This window comes from Uranotaenia lowii, unplaced genomic scaffold (genome assembly GCF_029784155.1).
Source record: "Uranotaenia lowii strain MFRU-FL unplaced genomic scaffold, ASM2978415v1 HiC_scaffold_208, whole genome shotgun sequence".
NCBI classification, from domain to species: Eukaryota; Metazoa; Arthropoda; class Insecta; order Diptera; family Culicidae; genus Uranotaenia; species Uranotaenia lowii.
Window position 1 is genome coordinate 1 of NW_026598100.1, and position 21,985 is coordinate 21,985.

Genomic DNA, 21,985 nt, shown 5'->3' on the forward strand with positions numbered 1-21,985 from the left:
GCACATTCATGAAAGCATGGATAACTGAAGTTGAACGTCTTGGAAAAAAAACTAATGTTAAAAAAAATTTAAACGATAACTGCTTTTACGTCACTGGTAAAGAATTGCCAAAGTAATATTTTCATGTTATACCGATTTTCAAAATAAACGTGATAAAGAAACAAAGAAAAGAACATTTAAATTGATATAAAAAAATTATCACGATGCAACAATCAAAAACGGATTTTTTCAAATCTTGAAATAACTTTTGATAAGTAATAAGTACTACAGTTAAAAGCAGCTTACAGGAACACCGTGAGCGGAACCAGATGTAGCGGAACTGAAGGTATGCGAACGAGGGGCCAAGCCGTAACCCGGTTTAGGTACTTGTCGTAAGGAACTCACCACTGCGATGATTACGATATGGAACGTTCGGTTTCAAAGTTTGTTTAGGGATAAGTAGGTTAGTCCAGACACAGATCCAGCAAGCGTATTAAATGTTTTGGGGAAAATTGAAGAAAACAAACATAGAGATATGTGGATTAGCAGCTGTAGAAAAAATGTTATTTCACAGAAGCTTTTCTTGGTCAAGTGTAAGTATTATTAGGATGTTCCACGGACGTTACCCATGGGAAACGAAAACGAGAGTGCACCACAAAGATTCTAGCCATGATTTACCACCACCACACCACCATTTCCCCCTTTTGAGTTGTTAATTTAATACATAAGGTAGCAGATAACATCGAAGGAAGAGGATTCTAGGCTCAAGCGGAGTCCGTCGAACTGCCGCTTGCCAACTTACAGAGCTGTAGCCATTCCGGATCGACGATGGTGGTAGCGTCGACGATTTGAATCCATATCCTGGCTTCGGCGGTGACCTATACGAGTGAATGGCTGTGTGTGGGCGTATTTCTGTGTAGGTGTTTATCAATGTTTTGTGATGGGATGAATGGAAAAAAGTTTGATCAAACAATGGGTAAATCATAATCTAGAAAACGAATGGTCGAACTAATGGATACTTAAAATACTTAATTATTAAAAAGAACAAATATAATACGAATTATTATACATGTTGATAAAACTTAAAATTTTAAAATAACAATGATAAAGCTTTTAAAAACATACTTATCTAAGGTTTATAGAAAAATGTGTGTATGGCGACCGTAAAAAATGGCATCAACGAAGGTTCACCGCTTTTGATAACCACGAATTGCTACTTTCATAAACGAGTTTGCATTGGCTCAGAACTATTCTCGTTTTAAAGTCAACATTGATGATTTGATAACTCATATGGGTTGAAATTCTTTGAAAAATGAGGAGCTTGAATCTTAAGCCCAGGATCAGGATCAGTTACGGGGTCAACATGTGGAACCGGTCAAAGATCTGGATCATGATACCCATGAAATTCAAAATCATGATTTAGATCTAAGTTCGGGATATCAGGTTGAGGACTCAAGAACAAAATCATGATCAGAATCAAAACCAGAATCATAGTAATTGAGATCCGGATCGAAAGAACAACGAGTCTGTTCGTCACTTCGAATGAAAACACAATTTTATCGTACCCAAGTTTTTGTGAAAGTTGTATCGAAACATAGGATAAAATATTGGGGCAGCATCGACCTTTATCTCCACTATTCCAGACTTCTTGTCATCTTTGTGTACCCCTGAGACGGCTCGGAAACGATATTTCATGAGTAGTTAGTATGTAGTTATTAGATGTTTTTTTGCTATGATGCGGCCTTTGCTTCTTGGCAAGGCCGTGCGAACGGGGGGGGTTTTAGGGGTTTAACCCCCCCCATGGAGATTTTTTCCAAGTAAATTTTTTCCGTAGTAAAGGGAAATTACTTGATTTTAAAAGTAGTATGAAAATAAGTGTTTACACGCTAGTCTGAAATTTGGCTCGCCTCCGGCGGTATTTAATCTTTAATCTTTAGGCTTGAGACATTTCATTTTACGACACTATTCGACGTTCACGAATTGAAACAAACTTTTAATTATAAATTTTGATTTGATTCAAGTCAAGAATCACTCAACGTTTTGTATTGAAACTCTAAATTTGCATACAAAAACCCTAACTCATCTTTAGAAAGGATTTTTTGTTAAGAACTGTTACTCAACAAGTTCAGAGTTTTAAGCCAATCATTTTAACTTCAAAATTAATTTATCAAATACTAATTTTATACATCAACAATTCGGTAGCCATGAAACTCACGATGGTCAACAGAATCAACAAAAAAAAAAAACTTGAACTTATGTCCTCTGTTACGCTGATATGAGATACTCTCCAAAAAAAACTTATTTCTCGTTCTTTCAAATGCTCAACTTCACATTTAATTTTTTTTTTATAAATTACGGAAGGCCAAAAAAATTTCGTTTTTCCGACGTGCAATGAATTTAAAAGGCATTTTGACTAATGTGGGTGCCCTGAATCTTAATATGCGATTATTCTATCAGCTTTTGTTATTTAAATAACTTATAAATAGTTATTCAAGAAATTTCCTCACTTTTTTTAAAAGGCTCTAAAACATAACATAACAAAACATAACGTTTTAAAATCGTTTTAAAGCAAATATCAACTTTCCTCTAAACTTCAAGTCATTTTGAATTCTGTGAAAAAGGTTATAAATTTTTTCATTTGTTCACTTTACCTCATTCAACGACTTCTATTTTTCATCTTTATATCTATATCTATAATTTTCAAATAAATTAACCAAATTTTAAAGTACAGTTGTTTTTTATTTCCTGATACAGACCCCGTTCGATTTTGGCAACACGCTCGTACATTTTGTGTTGCCAAAATCGAATGTTGCCAAAATCGAACGGTTTTTTTTTCTCCACTTTTTTATCAGTTATTTTTACAAAATAACTAATATTATTATCAAAAATGTTATTTTTAGTCAATTTTTGACCGTTTCTAGTAATTTTTGTTTTTTTTCATCATGTTTTTGATGCATTTTGCACTTATCTTGTTTTGTTTATAATGTTTGTTTTCATTTGTCATATTTGCTGTTTTTTTCGTTCTTCATCATTTTTTAGTTGTTTTTAGTCATTTTCAGTCTTTTGTTTTAATTTGTTTTTTAACTTTTTGAATTTTTCATCTTTTTGTCATTTTTTAGTACTTAATAAATTTTTTTAAAAACTTTTATTTTTATTGATGCATTTTATCACCATTTCAGAACACAAAAACGTATTAGTGGTATTTGTCTGATTTAAATTGGTCCTGTTATAACGAAAACTAAATTGTAATGTTGTTTCAAAAAACCGTGACAAAATCTTCAACGCTTGAAAGTTTAAAACTTTAAAACCTTCGATTGAAAATTTATAAACTATTTTTGTAATATGAAACCATGTTTTTTTTAAATGATCATGATTTTTTTAATAAATCTTTAAAAATTTCGAAAAATGATTCGAAGTAGCAAGTTTAATGCTTAGTTTGAATGCGCAATGCTAACTAAATTTGTATTTGCTTTGTGCTTCAAGTATTTACAACAAAAGTTGGAGTTCCTGATTTTGATTTTTTTTTCTTGTAGATCATTCACGAAATTATACATTTCCCAACATGTACTTTGTCAGTTAAATTGATCATGATTTATAAAGGTAATATTGAGAACTTCAAAAATGACCTTTTTTGACCTGTTATTTTGATCCCTGGAAGAATTTTATTTTACAAAATGGTTTTTCTCTGACTTTGACCGCTGCACTGACACTCTTGAAAAAATATTAACTCCTTCCTATTAATAATATTCCTTCTTTTTTATCAAATTAAATTCAATCATCAACTTTTGAATAAATCTTTCAAGTTCAAAATGGATTTTTTTTAAATAAAAAAAAATCACATTTCAAGTCGTGAATTTTTTTTTCCAAATTCAAAATACGACAGAGGAATTTTTCAATCAACCCTTCAATTGAAAATGAAGAAAAGGAATGTAAACAAAGATGTATAATGAATAACAGGTATAATTATTTCCCTAACAATTTTTTTGTTTGGATTAATTTTTAACCTTATCTGACGTTTATTAAAGAATTCATATATTTTTTAAATCTGTGTTTTGGAAGAATATTTCAAATCTGAGAACTATTTAGACTTTTGAAAATTTATTTTGAAGCAAATTTCTAGTTCAGAATGAGGAACACCATTTTGAAAAATTTATCAATGATTAACCGGAAATGGCTTTGAATTGATTCTTTCATCATGATTTGTTTTTAAAATTTTGATTGATTTTATCAGAAAATTTTATTATCTTTTTAGTTTGGGAAATATTTATGAGTAAGAAAATGGTGTTTGAAACAAGTTTCTTTATTTATTGTTTTTGGTATTGTTATTATTTTTAGCTAAATTTGAATTTTGAAAACCCCCCCCATGAACGGGTCCTTCGCACGGGCCTGCTTCTTGGTCAGCTAACTCATTCAGAGGAATTCCACTTAAAAGTGATTGTTATCCTCTGAGATGGACAGTTTTTACCATTTCTTTAATTTCGTAACCAGGCAATCGGATACGAAACTTATCAGGCAGCTCATGCTGTCGGTTATAATGGCAAATTTTCCGTTTGGTCGATTTGAAACAATTTGATCTGCTTTGCGAATGGCCAACAGCTCTGCAGTGTTATCCGAAGCTACTTGACATAACTTATGTGTTGTAAAAGGAACGTTGAAATTTTTTGTTCACATGTTCAAACTATGTAGCAAAAAGTCGATATGGAAAATCATGCAGGAGAAAATAATTGCACCGGATGTACAAACAATGCTTAAAACCCTCAACGCCTCAAAGTAATTGCATTTTTTTCATCGATTCAAAGACTGATTCATAAGTGTGTTTAACTTTCACCACTTGGCCCACTATCAAGGTTTCCGAAATCACAGAAAAATCTATGAATTCACAGAATTTGGAGCAAATTTTCACCACAGATTCTGTGTCACAGAACACAGAATTTTGGAAATATGCACAAGTTTTACAGATTTTTTTTTTAAATTTTGAACGTTTTTCTCTTATTGTCAACATAAATTTGGAATTATTAACATTATTTTGGAAAAAAAACATGATAAGATTGGTAATGTTTAATTATATTTCTCAAGTAAAGAGATGTTTGCTATTTTCATCACAGAAAACCACAGAAAGTTGAAAATTTTTTCGGAAGAACACAGAATTTTTTTTCTGCATCCTTGCCCATTATTTATGTGTAATACGTTAAGTCAAAATTGTTGTAAATAATAAAAAAACTCGCAAATTAGCTTATTAAGGACTGTTTTCGAAAACAATGCAACACTTTCATTTGTGAACAACTTTTGAACTGATGGATGAGAATTTATGAAATTTTCATTGATACTGTCGAGTAATTTTTGAGATAGCGATATGTTTTTTGACTACAATTTTTGGGCAACATATGCGCCATCTATATTGCACTCTATAAACTACCGTTTTGCTAAAACAAGCTATTTTTGTTAACGCTCTTCATTTCCTGGAACTGGACCTTCAAAATAACTCAATTTTCTTTTTTGTAAAAGTTATGACAAGTTTAGCAGATTGTCCCACTTCTGCAAGAATACAAAATTAATAACTTTTTATCACTCCTACACAGTTTTCGCTTAATGGCATGGTTCCAGATTCAACCAAAACAGAGTATTAACTTTGAGAAACTTTTAAAAGGGCTATGGAAGGAAAACGATCGCTTTTGTAGGCGTTTTTTTTTTGGTATATTTGTGCCAATGTAGTACATAACGACTACTTATCGATTTGCTTGCATCTTCCACAGATCGTCAGCCAAATCTAGTACTAGATACATTTTTTGTTAAATTTTCTCTGCATTCTTCTTCGGAACATTCAAGCGAGGCTTTTCAGTGAAAATTTTCTGACAGTAGATCTTCCAGTAGCTTGCTAGAAAGTTCGTATCGATTTCCTTCACGAAATTTTTCAGAATTTCACCCAGCTAAGGGGTTTACCATTTTGCGCACGATTTAACCACCTCTTTTTGATTATTTTATCGGTGGACAGCTTTTAATCATTGAGACACGATGTTCTGTTTTTTTGGTTTGTTGAGCGAATCAGACAGAAAAACTGACCTTCTCACTTCCCATACTTTCATGGAAATAATCATACTTACTTTTTTCAAATTTTAGCTCACTGTAAGATCCTCTAAGACTTCTAGATAGATTTACCACATAAATTTTAGCCGAATAGTTGATTTCCAGCTGTTTTGGGGTCCCTCAATGAGACTTTTAATGATTTTTCACGATACTGCGCAAAAACTTTGGCCAATGAACTGTATTCATTAGACGCTATCTCATCTCAAAACTACTTGACAAATCGCCACAAATGTTTGTTGTTAAACATTACATTACTAGGTAGTGTAACTGAAAATTTAATCAATTTTCATCTATCCGTTCAAAAGTTATTCACAAATGAAAGTGTTGCATTTTTTTAATACAGTCATTAATAGCCATGAGTTGTTATTACGATTCTAAAAATCACCCTAAAATTGTTTGAAAATTGTGTGTTTTTTCTTTGGATGGGTACCGCTACAACAAGTTTCAATGTGGTAGAATGCCGGTTGAAGAAACGCTTAGCCGGGTAACGGATAGCAATTGGAGTTCACTCCGGGCTTGGGCTTATTTTAGAGATACAGGAAGTGCCTAAAAATTCAATTGACATCACTGCTGGAGGCACGCGAAGTATTGCATGAAAAGAAGCCTTGCAAGACCTCGCTAGGCACCCAGCAGTGATGTCAATGGAAATTATTGTTTATCAAAGCCAAAAGTCATACCCTTGTAAAACAGCTAATAATTTTTGCCTAATAAGATACTAAGTTACGGTGTTCAACAAAGTTGTTCAGCTCGGTTCCACAGAAAAAAAACAAAAATGATGTTGATTTTTCAGTACAAAATATTAAATTTTTCTATACAAACCTCAAAGTTCGAATTTACTCATGTAAACGTTACTTAACAATTCTGCAAAAAATCATGGATGAGTTTTGGACCAAGACAAAACTTTTAAGACCCCAGGGTTTGAGAAATTCAAAAATGACCCCAAATCGACTCAGTCTATTGAATAATCAACTCTTGTTTTAATTTCTTGTCTGATTCTCAATCATGCTCAGAAGAAAATCAATGTCTGGGTTAATCAGCCTGAAGATGAGACCTAAATCACCCTACATCAGCCATGCATTTATGTTTATCTTCACAAACTCCCTTCTGTCTGATTCAATTGAGTTTACTGGTTAGAAGCTAGACAACCATATTGATGCCCGAATCGACGCGTAGTTTAACAGATGCTGCTGTATTTTTTATAAGATAAGCACTAACATAAAATCGCGAGTGTGATCACGATTTGTATGAATCGGCTTTTTCGACACGACAATGCTTTTCGCCACGTTTCACTCGAAAGTTTAGCGTATGTTTATTTTTCATTAGTGTCCCAAACCTCGGAAGACTATTGTTTGTCTTCTCACTAAAAACGGAAAACAATCAGAGATGAATTCATGACCTGAGAATGTTAAAATTAGGATAAAATAAATAACTGAAATCATTCAAAGAATCAGTTTATCAGAAAAAGGTTAGATTTCCAGAGGAGTTGAAAAAATGTTGTTTTTTTGTTTGGAAAATGTTGGTAAAAATACCGGCTGCACTGAGCAGGAGTTGAACCCGCCATTTTCCGACTTTCTAGATCAACTAATTGCCGACTTTGCTTCAGGAGTCATTAGTATATCCAGTGAATTCGGGGCAAAGCGGTCAACCTTACCCAGACAGGACAAATTGTTCCATCATCGTCCAATTTTTCGTTTTTCTACTTTCTTTTTGTCAATCATACTTCCCTGATAGAACATATGCATAAATTTTCGAGGCAGAGATTGACGGAAACTACTCCATAGCTGAGATAGTAGTTGTTCGGTAGTTCTCTATAAGGCCTTCAGGGGTCTCCTCATTGAACGGAAAAATAGGCACATTTTGCAGTAGGTATGTATCTTTCAAATATCTAATATGGGCTTCCTTATTACACCTTAAGACGAACCCAGCGTCATGATCTCTCAAAACATAGTTCTAGATGCTCAATACCCCCACAACCCATCCACCCCAGACTTACCATTGTAGCTGGGAGCGTTTCCGATGGCGCGGCCCACCGATCCGCGGTAGCTAGTCGATCGATCGAAGTATTCCTCCTCGTAGGGTCGCTGGTGGTCGAGATTCCGCGATGGGGAAGCCCCAACCGGTGATTCGTATCGCAGCCGGTAGCTCGGTTCCTTCGACGCTGACGGGGTACGGGACGCGTTGCGAGGATCCAGGTTCTCCCGCTTCCAGCTCTCGTACTTTTTATGCTCCTGCAGGTCCTTCAGTATCACCTTGCCCATCCCGGAAGATTTCAGCTTGCTGAGCTCTTCTTCTTCACGACGGAGTCTTCTAAAATAGGGGGAAAGGGGGCTTCAAAGATATCCCTTATAAAAATAACTACTATTCTTACCTTTCAACCTGATTCTCCTTGTCCTCTTTGTTTTTGACCTGAGCATTATCCACCTCATCATCTGACTCGATGTTCTTATACGAATCCGAGTAGCGTCGCCGCCGTTCCGGATCGGTGTACGGGTAAGGAGGGGCCGGAAAATCGTCCCGTTCTATCTTTGGTTTTTCGCCTGGTGGCGGCTTCTTAGCACCCGGATAATGGCTCATCTCGATCGGTTCTTCGTTGTTCATTCCGGGGCTTTTCGGGCGCGGCGTTTCCGATCGGATGCTATCGACCAGAACCTTCATGGCGCTACGACTGCGGGAATGGGATCGAGACCCGGAACCCGAACGAGCACTGCTACCATAATGATGCGGCCGATGGAAGTGCGGTGACACTGGCGCCTTGTCATAAGGTTCTATCGGTTTTCTCAGATAATGTGGTTCATCTGTTAAATAACTATAGGTGTGGATACGTGTTATGTCGTCAAATCCTTGACGGTTGTACTCTCTCAGAATCAGTCCAGGACTAGTAGTTCGGTGATACTAATTTAGGGGAAACAAAAATTGATATTTTGGAAACAATGCTCGAGAATGTGTTTGGCTAACAAATTAATCAAGCAAGCTTAGACTAAATGAAAACGATAAAACTAACCTTTCTATTTGTGTAAGGACTATAAACTGAACCACTCAAACTTGGTGTTTGGGAACGTAACGAAAACTGAAAAAAAATAATTTAAAAACAAACGCCAGTGCAAAATTACTCAACATGCTTGCAGCTGCAATAACGAACTAAAATAAACATTTTAAATGATGAACTCAACGTTCGACCAAAAAATGTAAATTATATAATCCGCAACCCCCGTGCTACGAGAGATTAACGAATTGAAATTAAATAATAAGTTAAGGTTATTTAAAATAAGAAGCATTGCATTAAACACAACTAGCTAAAGAGTTTGCTTCTTCTGTAGAACAAAACTGTCGATCTCCTTTCACAGACACACTACCTGAATTTCACTCATTGCACTTGTGCTGGTCCGATCGAACTCGGTTTCCGTGTTGAAGCCATTGGATTCGACTCCATTCAGGATGGCCGACTCCGAGGACGGACCGGGGCCACACCGAGGATGCCAAATGGCGCCACCCTGCAGGTACATTTCTTCTCCGTCGCCAAATGGATCACCGCACTTGGTGCACCGGGCACACGTCGGATGGAAGTGGTGATTGTCACCGGCCTGCAAGACCTTCCCACTAATGTAACGGTTGCAGTAGGCACATTTGACGCCGAAAGACTTCTGGAAGTCCTTCTCGCAGTACGGAACCCCGTCCTTGCCCATATACTCGCCGCTTAGCGTGATCCCGCAAGCATTGCACCTGCAGAAGAAAAAATTTCATAAAGTTAGAGTCCCACGCCATTTGAAACTTCAAGAGCCAACTCACTTGAAGCACCATATGTGCCACTGCCGGTCCAGGGCGATTAGCGCCTGGCCTTCCTTCAGCTGCTGCTGACATCCGGCACACTCGTTCGGATCTGAGTCCTTGCAGTTCTGCTGCTTCCGGACCGCTTCCTGGTGGTGTTGCAGGGTGGCAGATTTCGTGGGGCTAGAAGTAATTTCCTTTATCGTCTTCTGTTCCTGAATCTGCTCGATCTGTCTCTTTGGTGAACTAGTGACTTGCGGTCCCGCCGCCGCCACTGCCGGAACTACTGCTGCTGCTGGTGTTGGGCCCTTGACGCAAGCCTCGCAAAGCACCTCCTTGCCGGTGTTGGTGACCTTTTGGAAAATCGTCATTTTTCAGATGGGAAATTACACAAAACCACAACCATTAAGTATCAGCTGTTAGTTCCGGAAGGGGTTTTGGGAGTGTGTCCACTTAAAGCGAGCGTTCAAAATTTAATTTTTCAGACAGGAAAATTGCAAATGTTCGATTTAAATGGATTTGAACATTCTTTTTCCTTTTGATTTGCTTGGTGTTACACAAATATGAGCCAGAGATTGACACTCGCAAGCATGTGGGAATAGCAGTCCGCGAACATTATGGAATCGTAGTTTAAGAACTTGCGTTGGAGAGTGTGTACACTTCACGATGCGTCCGGATGAGTTTTGCCTACATCGCCTTAAGAGCAACCAAAAATGATCTCTACAAAGCGCCAGCACGTGCTACTAAATTGATTGAGATGCATTTTTCTCCGAAACGTCAAAATGGTTTAAACAGTACGCACGAATGGTTATTGTCTATTTTTTTTCCTGGCAGATCAAAGGCTGCACAAGAATTTAAATCCAGTCGTCATATGGTGTTGAATAACTTAACAAGTTTTCATATTTATCATAGAATAAAAATACTGATGTGCAGAAGGTTTCTTTTTTAAACAAAATCAAATAATGGTTTGTTTAGATTTTCACTAAAACATATAAATTTTCGAATAAATAAAGTGGACCACAGGTGATACACTGGGGATAAAATGTACTTTTCATCTTGCTAAGATTTTTATCCATACTCATGAAAATAATTCTACAAAAATTACCACTAGTCTGAAAAAATATTGAATGCTATGCGTGTTTTTCAGAGAACGTAATATTCAGTTTTTTCTGGCGCCAAATGTCATGGCGGCCATTATTCAAGGCAAAAATAAAAATTTTAAAAATTTCAATAGTTTGACTTTTGAGGGATGGATATATATGCCCAAGAAATATTTTACAAAAATTGAATTGTTTTAGTTGTGATCCAGGAGGTGATGAAATTCCATGTATTTTTTTCGTTATTCAGGGTTGCTAGCGATTTTTTGTTTTGAAGTACTAAAGTTTTTCCAGGTTTTTCCCGATTTAAAATAATGATTCTCGCGATATATATTATACTCGTTTTTAAATATAAAATAATGATGAATAAAAAAAAAACAATATAAAGCCTTCAAATTTCTAACAATTTTTCCAAAAAATTGTTAACCGGTGAGAAATCATGATAATATCCAGTCTTTTCGTATCACAGGATTGCTAGCGATTTTTCGTTTTGAAATTCCTAAGTTTTTCCCGGTTAAAAATGATGATTTTTCCGGTTTTAATTATACTGCTTTTTTAATATAAAATAATGGTGAATAAAAAAAAATCAATGTAAAGCCCTAAAAATTTCTAACAATTGTTTCCCAAACCTTGTTGACCGGTATGAAACATGACAAATCTTTTTCTACGTCTTTTAGCACGTAGCCTTTTTGCATCAAATTGACAGGTTTTCATAAAATATTGGGGCGAATCTAACGGAATAAGTTTCATCTATTAGATAATTGTTTTGGTAGACTGAGTAGATCTGGGGTCTTTTCTGAATTTCTCAAACCCTGGGGTCTAAAAAGCTTCGTTTTGATCGAAACTCACCATGATTTTTTGCAGAATTGTTAAGTAACGTTTACATGAGTAAATTTAAACTTTTAGGTTTGTATGGGAAAATTGAATATTTGGTACTGAAAAATTAACATTAATTTCGTTTCTTCTGAGAAACTGAGCCTGCTATTGTATACATATGTATGTATGTTGGTTATCCATCATGGGTGCACGGATTCACCGCAGTTTCTGCCTAAGTATGTGCTCACATGCATTCTTAGATTGTTAGGTTCGACAAATCTCCAATGCAATGCGTACACCATACCCGGACCCCATGGCTTCGTATGACCTGTTATGGAGTGAATGTATTGCGTGTGTTGATGTAGGTATATTTTGGAAGAACGAATCAGGCTAGTTTACTTACAGGTATTCCGGCATCCGTGGCCAGCTGGCAACTGATTGAACATTCTTATTATATAGTCAGTTATATGAGGAAACACATCTTACCTGTCGGCCACTTAAGGGATTTGAACCCAAAAGTTTTCTTGCCGATACCGGGAATCGAACCCAATACGCCTGGCATACCAAAACCAGACTCGCACCAGTCTATCTATCCACTAGACCACATCGGCGCTACCGAGCCTGCTAATGGGTTTTGAGCCAATTTAGAAATTATCTAAAGGAAATTTTCCGCTGAACACCTTTGTCGAAGACCGTAAGTTCGTATCTTATTAGGAAAAAAAAATTATTAGCTGTTCAACAGGGGTATGTCATTCGGCATTGAAAAACAACAAATTCAATTGACATCAGCAGTGGTGCCTAGCGAAGTACATGAAAACTAGTCATGCAATACCTCGCTTGGCACTCAGCAGTGATGTCAATTGAATTTATTGTATATCAATGCCAAATGACATGTCCCCGTTCAACACAAAGTTGTTCAGCGGGAAGTATCCTTTGGAGCCTTTATAAATTTGCACAAAAACCATAAGCAGGCTTGGTTCCACAGAAGAAACAAAAATGATGTTGATTTTTTAGTACAAAATATTCAATTTTCCCATACAAACCTAAGAGTTTAAATGTACTCATGTAAACGTTACTTAGAAATTCTACAAAAAATCATGGATCAGTTTTAAACCAAGACGAAGCTTTTTAGACCCCAGGGTTTGAGAAATTCAAAAATGACCCCAAATCGACTCAGGCTATTGTTGCAAAAACAATTGCTGTTAACTTGATCTTTATTTTAATGATTTGGGGGTTCTTTTGAGTCACTATGAAAACTTCAGTTTTTCTAGAATTTTTACAGAGTTGTAGAAAAAAAATTAAATAGGAATACATCAAATCAGCTTGTTAACTTGAATGAGGATTTGTCTTATAAAACTTAATATTATCAGATTTCAGGATAATATTTACATTATAAATGCAGTTATATATTTTGTACAAATCCAAAGACATGTTTTGGAAAAAAATGTTTTTTTTATATGTATGTATGTATGTATGTATGAATACCCACCAGTGGCTGATGTTTTTTTTTTCATTCAAACAAAAAAAAGATTTTTTCATACAACAAAAAAAAACTTTCGTAATGCCCTAGTCATTTGAACTAAACATTCGTAAAAATGTAGAAAATCGTGAATAAAACCGCGCCGAACGTTTATCGTTTGAATGTAAGATATTATTTTGACAGGATCTTGTTTTCCAATTTTTACATAGAACATATGTATTTCCCAGCTCAAGAAACATTAAGCAGAAGTTTAACGAAGGAAGAATAAAAACAAAATCCTAGTGACATGAGACTTTATTTCTCAGGCTAATTTAAACGAACAACAGAAAAATAACAACATTCAAAAACAATATCTTTCTCAGGCGAAAAAGAGATTCCTTACGTCGACAAATTGTAACTGTAAAACGTCTCCTGCTGCTAAAATATTTGTTTTTTTTGCATTAAATAATGAAACATGTATATCAAACACTGAATAATTTGGTGGCTTAAATGGTTACAAACACATGAAGAACCACCAAGAAATCTGTGCCGATATACCAAAATTCGACACTCTTCATATCAGAAAACTCTGGACCAAATTGTTCAAACTTACTATCATTGAGTTAAAAAATGTTTTGTCGATTATAGATTCATTATAAAATTTATACCATTTTAGTTATGCTTGTAAGTATAGCACACTTGCGAAGAATGAAATAACGAGTTATCTCGTATTTTGTTCGGAATGAATAAAAAAAGCGATTAAAACGAAAATAAATGTTTTTGAGGTAAATCTATATCAAGACTGGCGAAAACTACTCATACATTTAGAAATTAATTTTAAAATATTTTTTCCGTGAAAATTATTCAAGCATGGCAATTTTCCCAGTTATTCCCGGTATTCCCGGGTCGCTAGCAACCCTGTAACTACATCGGGGGTTGTGAAATACACAACTCGATAACTCATATTCTACTTTATTTGTTTTTATCTTTTTTCATTAAAATTTCTTCGCTTTTTGCGAAGCAATATTTATCTTTTCTCTTCACCGTGTTTATAAACAAAGTGTCTTAATGCTGCTGGGAGTGCAAAGAAGAAGCCTCCTCCTCTTCCGTTCAGTTGCTTGGGAAAAGAGTACATCAGGCAAGCGAGGCGCGTTCAGATGCGTTTTTTCCGGTGAGTTGCACCGGTGCTAAGTACATTGTACGTGTATGACAATGCCACGTTAGGACGTATTTCTAGAGTTTGTTTTGATTAGGTCGTATGAACCAATATAAACAAAATTGAGATATTGGCAGCAAACAGTTCATAAACATGTATTCTATGTTAGCTAAAAACTTGGTCTCAATTGAACAATAAATAACTTTAACAAAATGATTTGAATTTAGGACGCATAATGACTTTCTCACTTTCGAGTGTAATTTGGTTTTTGCGACTTTTTGCACTGCACTGGATTGGCGTGCAAAACAAAGGTCGCAAAATAACAGTTCGGCGTGTTGGTTTTTGCGACCTGTATTTTCTCCAGAAAATGCTCCGCCGAGTGTAGTAATGCTTGAAATTTTTTTTTTAAATTAGTAAGTAGAGGGTGGTAAAGGTGGTTTAACCCTAATCCGCATTAGGGTGTCATTTTGACACCATTGCAAGTTTGAAGGCTTGTAACTTTTTTCAGAAGCTTCAAAATACAAAAATTTCTTCGGAGACCCTAAATGAATTCAAAAGTTCTTCAATATTGCATCTTTACTTTTTTTATGGACGAACCCTGGAAGCCTGGACAAAAAAACTCCCTTTTCCGACTTTTGGTGTCATTTTGACATCACAAAAGTAAAATCTATTTAAGTCGTTTGAATTATTATGAACTTCATATAAAACTTATATCAATAGAAACCTTGTAATGTCTGTAAAATATGTTTAGAACATTATATACAGCTAAAGTAACAAGTTTTCTCGTTATTCAGCATGAAAGAAAAAAAATCCGAAAAAACATGCCTCACGAAAACTGCTGTAGTTCATATATTGCACGTCCAAAAAAATATTTGCCTTATGCATATGAAAGCTGAAGTTAATGCCTACATCATGAAGACAAGAAATATTTTTTTAAATTTTTTTTAATGAAATGGTCACAAAAAGTTCAAAAAAGTGGTCTAAAAAACCTACTTTTCATTCGATTGCTAGTAAATACTGTTTGAGCGATGGTAGAGTTTTGAAAAAAATATGACTACGAAATCTATTGAAATTCCAACATTTTGCTGTCTTTAGATTTTTGATGCAACGAAAATTGAATTTACTGAAATTTTTCAAAGTTCAATACTTTGCGCAATTTTTTTACAAATTGAAATTTCATCTGTTTGAAGGGTACGGTGGGTGGTGATTCGGGCAGAGAGCGAAGCCGACAGACGAAATAACGATGCGTGTCGTGCATTTCTTGGTTGTAAATATTCTATTGCTAGTAGTTTGCATTTGCTAGTTACGACACGCATCATTATTTCGTCTGTCGGCTTCGCTCTCTGCCCGAATCACAACCCACCGTACCTACTCGGAGAGCAAACAAACACGTTTTGCTGGACGCGGTGCTTGTAGTTCTAGAAATTCGGGAATGATTTTACGTTTATAATTTTCATATTTTTGTGAAATCTCACAGCGTAATTTGTTGCACCTCACTAGAATGAAGTTTAAATTTGCTTTCCAATGAATATACTTTTGATTGGTCCAAACAAAGTAAAAGCACTGAAAATCCGGGTACAACCTGACGGTGGACCACAAAAACAGATGAAATTTCAATTTGTAAAAAAATTGCGCAAGGTATTGAACTTTGAAAAATTCCAGTAAATTCAATTTTTGTTGCATCAAAAATCTAAAGACGGCAAAATGTTAGAATTTTAATAAAGTTTGTTGTCATATTTTTTTCTAAAACTCTACCATCGCTCAAACAGTATTTACTAGAAATCTAATGAAAAGTAGGTTTTTTAGACCACTTTTTTTTAACTTTTTGTGACTATTTCATTAAAAAAAAATTAAAAAAATATTTCTTGTCTTCATGATGTAGGCATTAACTTCAGCTTCATATGCATATGGCAAATATTTTTTTGGACGTGCAATATATGAACTACAAAAGTTTCCGTGAGGCATGTTTTTTCGGATTTTTTTTCTTTCATGCTGAATAACGAGAAAACTTGTAACTTTAGCTGTATATAATGTTCTAAACATATTTTACTGACATTACAAGGTTTCTTTTGATGTAAGTTTTGTTTAAATCTGTCTAACACGCCAAAAGTTATAACGATTTGAGCTTGTGGTGTCAAATTGACACCACAAGTGCTGATTAGGGTAATGAAATCTAATGCGGATGAGGGTTAAGTCATCTCAGTAGGTTGGATGGTTTCAATTTGTTGCTGGGTAAGTACAATAAGTGACTTTAATGGCTAAACAAACTTTCACTAAGTGTCTTTCATAATCATTAATTCATAATTCAGCTTTGGGAAAGTTTCCACTATGGTTTCTGAAGTCATGGATGTACAGCTATTTCCGGTCGAATAGAAACCTGAAGGACAGTTTCTCGAATCAACGATTCTAGGCTGCAGCAGCGATGGAGACGGGATTTCTTCACTGAAGCAGGAAAAGAGATTTAGGCATACGGTCCGCCACACAAAATTGTCGACCTAGTTATAGAATCTGAAGATTCTGTAGAGCACATATCACCGGCAGGGATCTAAACAACCCTCCAGTGAGAAACGTGTCACTCAGCGCAAGAGTCTTGTCATATCAAGTCTTAGTTCTTGAAGCTTTTAATCAGGAATCCACGAAGTTTAGGGCAAAATAAGTTTGGGAGTTTTGGATAAAATTTGTCAATGTGCAAAACGACGTTCGCACCAAATGCGTAATGCGAAAGGGCGCAAGTGCATGTTCACTCGAACAACTAAATTTATGCCTGAATCGAATGCATTAGCCTATTTCTCATCTACTTTTGCATCGCATATACAATTTTCAGACTATTCTGAGCAATATTTTGAATTCTAGAATTAAAAATGGGTTGCAAAACTTTAACAGCGATTTTCTCAAAACACTTGAGGTGGCTCATACGACCTAATCAAAACAAACTCTAGATTTGCTCTAAATAAAACCGCGATGTATAGTGTGCGACACGACGATCATTAAATATTTAACTTTGCTTTGATCACATCTCTTCTCAAAGGGAATCCAGATCTCATTTACCTTCCCCACTAACAAACTAACCTTCCTGTGACGACTGTGGAGATTCAGAGATGTATTCGGTCTCTAGTAGCAACGTAAGTCGAACTAACAATCCTTCCCTTTCCCCGATGAACCGTAAGGACGTGGCCGGCGCCGTTATTGACCATATCTGATAAGGAACCTCCGAAACGTGTATACAGAAAATGGTAAGCTAATCCCAAGCCCCATTTATTTGGATCTATGTACAATTTTGATGGTTCTTGTCAATCACGGAGTAGCAACTACTGAAATGCACGGTTTATCTAAGCTCAAGCTCAAGCAATTTTCATCATTTCTCTTAACTTCTCTACGGGACTGAAATATTCAATTCTTCTAGATTCTAGAAAGTTAGATTGTACCAATTGCATTCTATTGAAGTAGGTACTTCTGTGAATGCTCGATTTTCATGGAACACTTTTGAATTGTTTCCAAATGAAATTAATAAATAATTATAACAAAATTTGTATGATTGCGGCTTACCTTGCTGCCCGACTGGAATGGCTGTTTGCATTTGCTACAGGTGAAGCACTTCTGATGATATGTGTTGCCCATCGTCGAGACAACCTCACCCTCGACGTACTGACCGCAGGCGGCACACTTGGTGCCGTAAAGCTTCTGGTAGTCCAGGGTGCAGTAATAGGCGCCATCCTTGGAGAAGAACCCCCCGGTGGAAAGGGATTTGTTGCACTTGGTACACAGGAAGCAGGATTTGTGAAAGTACCGATCCGTCACACGCAACACCTCGCCGGAGCACTTCTTCTGACACTTGTTGCACTGGATTTTGCTTTTACCTGCATGGAAATGAATAGCAGAGAACAACAATTTAATTAGTATCGATTTTCGGCAAATGTTTGTGGTGATTTTGCTGGCAATGGGCCAGACAGCGGTGTGGCAACTGTATGGAATATCCGCTCCATAGGGGAAAATGATGGCCAGAGAAAAAGCCAAGCATAAAAGAGCAGCATTGCCGCCATGTTTGTTGATGGGTCGGTTCTATTTTCATACTTCCCGCCCGCTAATGATGCTTCTTCCTCATAGAATCAATCAGGGGAATGCATCGCTGAACGCGCACGTAAATAAACATAATTATGCAATCGGGACTGCCGTTATTTGTAGAAACGGATGGAGAAAAAGAAATGAAGAATCTTCTCACTTTTTTAATCGACAGCTGGTAGTTTAGTTACCTACTACATTCTAGGTTCTAAGCAAAACTACCAAGGTTAATGCCAATTTCGTAACCAAAAATTTATGAGTTAATTGAATTATAGTAATTATCAATAACTTTTGCCTCCTTCAGCCGATTTCTTTTGATTACGGGTTTTCATAAGGCCTAAACTATGAAAAATATTTCATCCCAAGACGGCATTGCGATTAGAGTTAATTTAAAAGAGTTATTAGGCTTCAAGAATGGGCTAACTTTTCTAAGGGTGATATTCATCACAATTAATGGGGCACTTTGTCGAACATTTTGACGCAGCATTAAAAGTGATGAATATCACCTTTTAAAAAGTTAGCCTATTTTTGAAGCCTAAGTGATTGATGAAGAGCTGGTTTTTCATGTTCCTCCCGAACAAAATGTCTCAAAATTTCATACAAATTTTAGGCGCGTTGAGCGACCCTTTCCTTAATCTGATCTGGCCCAAATTTGTCATGAGATCTTGTACTAGGACTAGGATAAATTTTAGCCTGCAGCGCATAAGATTTTACAAATTTGAAATTTCTCATACACATTTGGGGCAGTCTAGTTAAAATCCTTCAAAAATAAATAATAACTTAAAAAAATTTGATAAAAATGATTTTCAATCTAAAATTTTGACACAAATCTTAAATATTGACGAAAATTTGAAAATGTACAATACAAGTTATATAGAATTAGCTGGTAACATTATAGTAGATTAACAAGAGCACAGTAATAAAGATGTATTCTCTATTGTCGTTTGTATCGAAGACAGAATGTAGTTTTGAGTTGAGTGAAGAAAGTTTTAATTCAATCATTCAACAATATATTGTTTCTCCCTCACGATTTATTTGTACTTTAAATACCTATAGGAGTGGTTTAAGAAATAAAAATATAAGCTATCTGATGTGATAATCAATGAATGTGTGCATTGTTATCTTGCGAAAAAATCTTTTTTATTATGGAAAAAATAAGGATTTTTTATGTATTTTCTTGAAAATTTTTTCCTTTCAACTTCGGATTACCAGTTCAAAGAGTGCTTTAGGCATATAAATGTTTATATAAGTATATCACCATAGATTATCACAACGTGTTTGATAAACATTAAAATGCACTGCAACATTTCATAAAATCCTAATTTCAATATTATGACGAATTTAAAACACTTTACCTTTGTTGGATTAGAAATTTTTCTCTAAATCTGACAGTATGCTCACAATAGATTTTTTTTAATTAGAAACAAAATATTACACATATACACATTACACATTTCTGAAATTTATAAAAATCAGGTAAGAAAATCATTTTTTTTGGTTTTTCAAGGGAGCGATAATATATTGTAAAATGATTAAATTGTAACTTTCTTCGCTCAACTCAAAGCTACATTCTGTCTTCGATAAAAATGATCATAACGAAAACACTTTGATTACCGTGCTTTTATTATTTTCCTACAGTGTTGCCAGTTATTTTAACGACTAGTTCATCATAATTTTTATTATTAATAATATAATTTTCTTCGATATGTAACGGTTTTTTTCCAAGTTTTTTTATATAAAATCACTTTTATTGAAAGTGATTTTTATTTTAAGAATACATCTAAGCTAAAAAATGTAAAATTTTAAGTGTTTAGGAAGCAGTATTGGCGAAAATTTGAAAATTTTGTTTGTGTATTTTAATTGCAAATCTTAAAAAAAAATTTCTAGACCTCCCGATTGATTTTTCCTGAAAATTTCGTTGGAAACGTCCTCTGTTATGTGGAAAATTTTCAGAGATGCCGTTTTTTTTTCTTCTAAAAAAAAGGTTAAAAAAGGGTGTAATGTTAAAGGTTTATTAGCAAATCAGCGACAATCAACTTTGGTTCAAGATCTGTCAAACTTTGAATATTCTACAGGGTGCGCCATCTGGATGTATCCGATTTTAACGTTAAAACCCTCCGCCATTTTCCAGCCGATTTGGACAGATAAAAACAATTTCGAAACGCCATTTAATACCATTTTAGCTATAAGTCGATACAGACCGAAAGAATGCGCTGGAATTTCACCTGTGGCTTTACATCGAAAACGATCGTTCAGTTGTGAAAACTGTGCGTGTTTATCGTACAAATCATTGTTAAAAAAATTGTTATTTGAACTGGCCACCTCGTTCTTTGCATTTATCAGTGCCCGCCGACACTTTATTCTGTGGGTATAATTTAAAAGCAAAATTAACGTCAGCAAACCGACAAACATTGGCGAACTTTAAGCTAATCCACGAGATGAAATTACCTCTAGATATTCCGAAATAGTGATCAACATTATGCAGAATGCCCGCAAAAGGGCTGTTTTTTGCGTATCAAATGGGGGTCATTAAATCGACGTTGTATAATAAATCTGGTTTGGAATAAATAGAATAAATTATCTTGAAATAATCTTGTTTACTAATGAAAATCGACTGAAAAATTGTGGGGTTATTCGAAGTTGAAATTGGATAAATCCAGATGGACACCCTGTATAATATATTATTTATTTGCATTTCAAAACCTCCACTTGTAATTATTTGAAAAATATTTCAAAGGAGTTGAAAAAATGGTGTCATTATGTGATGATGTTTTATAGCACCCTTACAGTTACTTATAGAACTTAAATTGTTAACTTGAGAATAATTTTTAAAATAATAAAACCGATAAATCACTTGATAAATTTGCAGTTTTCTCTGAATATTAAGAACTTTGTCATATGTAGTCACGGGTTAAATCGAGTGGTTCAAGACAGCAGAGTCTTAACTAGCCGTTAATCCCAGAAAAGGGTCCACAACCTTTTCTAGAAGGTACAGCAAATGTCGGGTAATTCACTAGCCATTACCAAAACTGGTAAGCGTGCAATCTCGAGTAGGTTATCATTTCCATCAAATTGGCCCGGTAACGCGTCTTCTGAACTGAAACTGGACTACCTTGAGTAAACTATCGCCGTTTTCGCCGACAGTAAACCCTAATTTTATACCTGTTGTGTGCAGTACCGCTTAATAAACTGTCAAGTCAAGCCGACAGAGGGTGCCCGTCGCCTTTTAATGATGTTGTTTGTCGAAACAGAAAGAGTGGTTTACCTACTTACTGAACACTGTACAAATCGCCACAAATACCTAGCCACCAGGGACCACAGTCTCTTCTTAACGCCACATTATTCACTACTTATAGCGCACACAGGTGATAACGAGCACACTTGGCAGTTTTGTTCGCTTTCTTATCATATCTTAGCTTCATAGCTGGGTAGCGGGTGTCAGTGTCACCCTTGTGTTCGTTTTGTTTTTTTTTTCTATAACAAGCCTTTGCAACTTGCTTCGTCTACGCCGGCGATGACGACATACTTGATATGGCTACCGATAGGAACAATTTGCACCCAAAGTTGATT

The 21,985-nt window shown here is 35.4% G+C and overlaps 1 protein-coding gene across 7 annotated transcripts in view; it reads right to left on the minus strand.

Moving 5' to 3' along the window:
- Positions 1 to 6: 6 nt before the first annotated feature.
- The window catches only part of LOC129759618 (actin-binding LIM protein 1-like), a 55,652-nt gene continuing 33,673 nt past the window's right edge, over positions 7 to 21,985 (minus strand). Inside the window, exons 2-9 of one of the 7 annotated variants that reach the window (XM_055757105.1) lie at positions 17,903 to 18,213; positions 9,850 to 10,181; positions 9,417 to 9,783; positions 9,065 to 9,130; positions 8,432 to 8,955; positions 8,057 to 8,370; positions 782 to 891; positions 366 to 386 (exon numbers count right to left, since the gene is read on the minus strand). In XM_055757105.1, coding sequence (XP_055613080.1) covers positions 381 to 386; positions 782 to 891; positions 8,057 to 8,370; positions 8,432 to 8,955; positions 9,065 to 9,130; positions 9,417 to 9,783; positions 9,850 to 10,181; positions 17,903 to 18,213 — 2,030 coding nt within the window. In that variant the 3' untranslated portion in view covers positions 366 to 380. The other 6 variants (XM_055757106.1, XM_055757104.1, XM_055757102.1 and 3 more) reach the window with 6 other exon arrangements.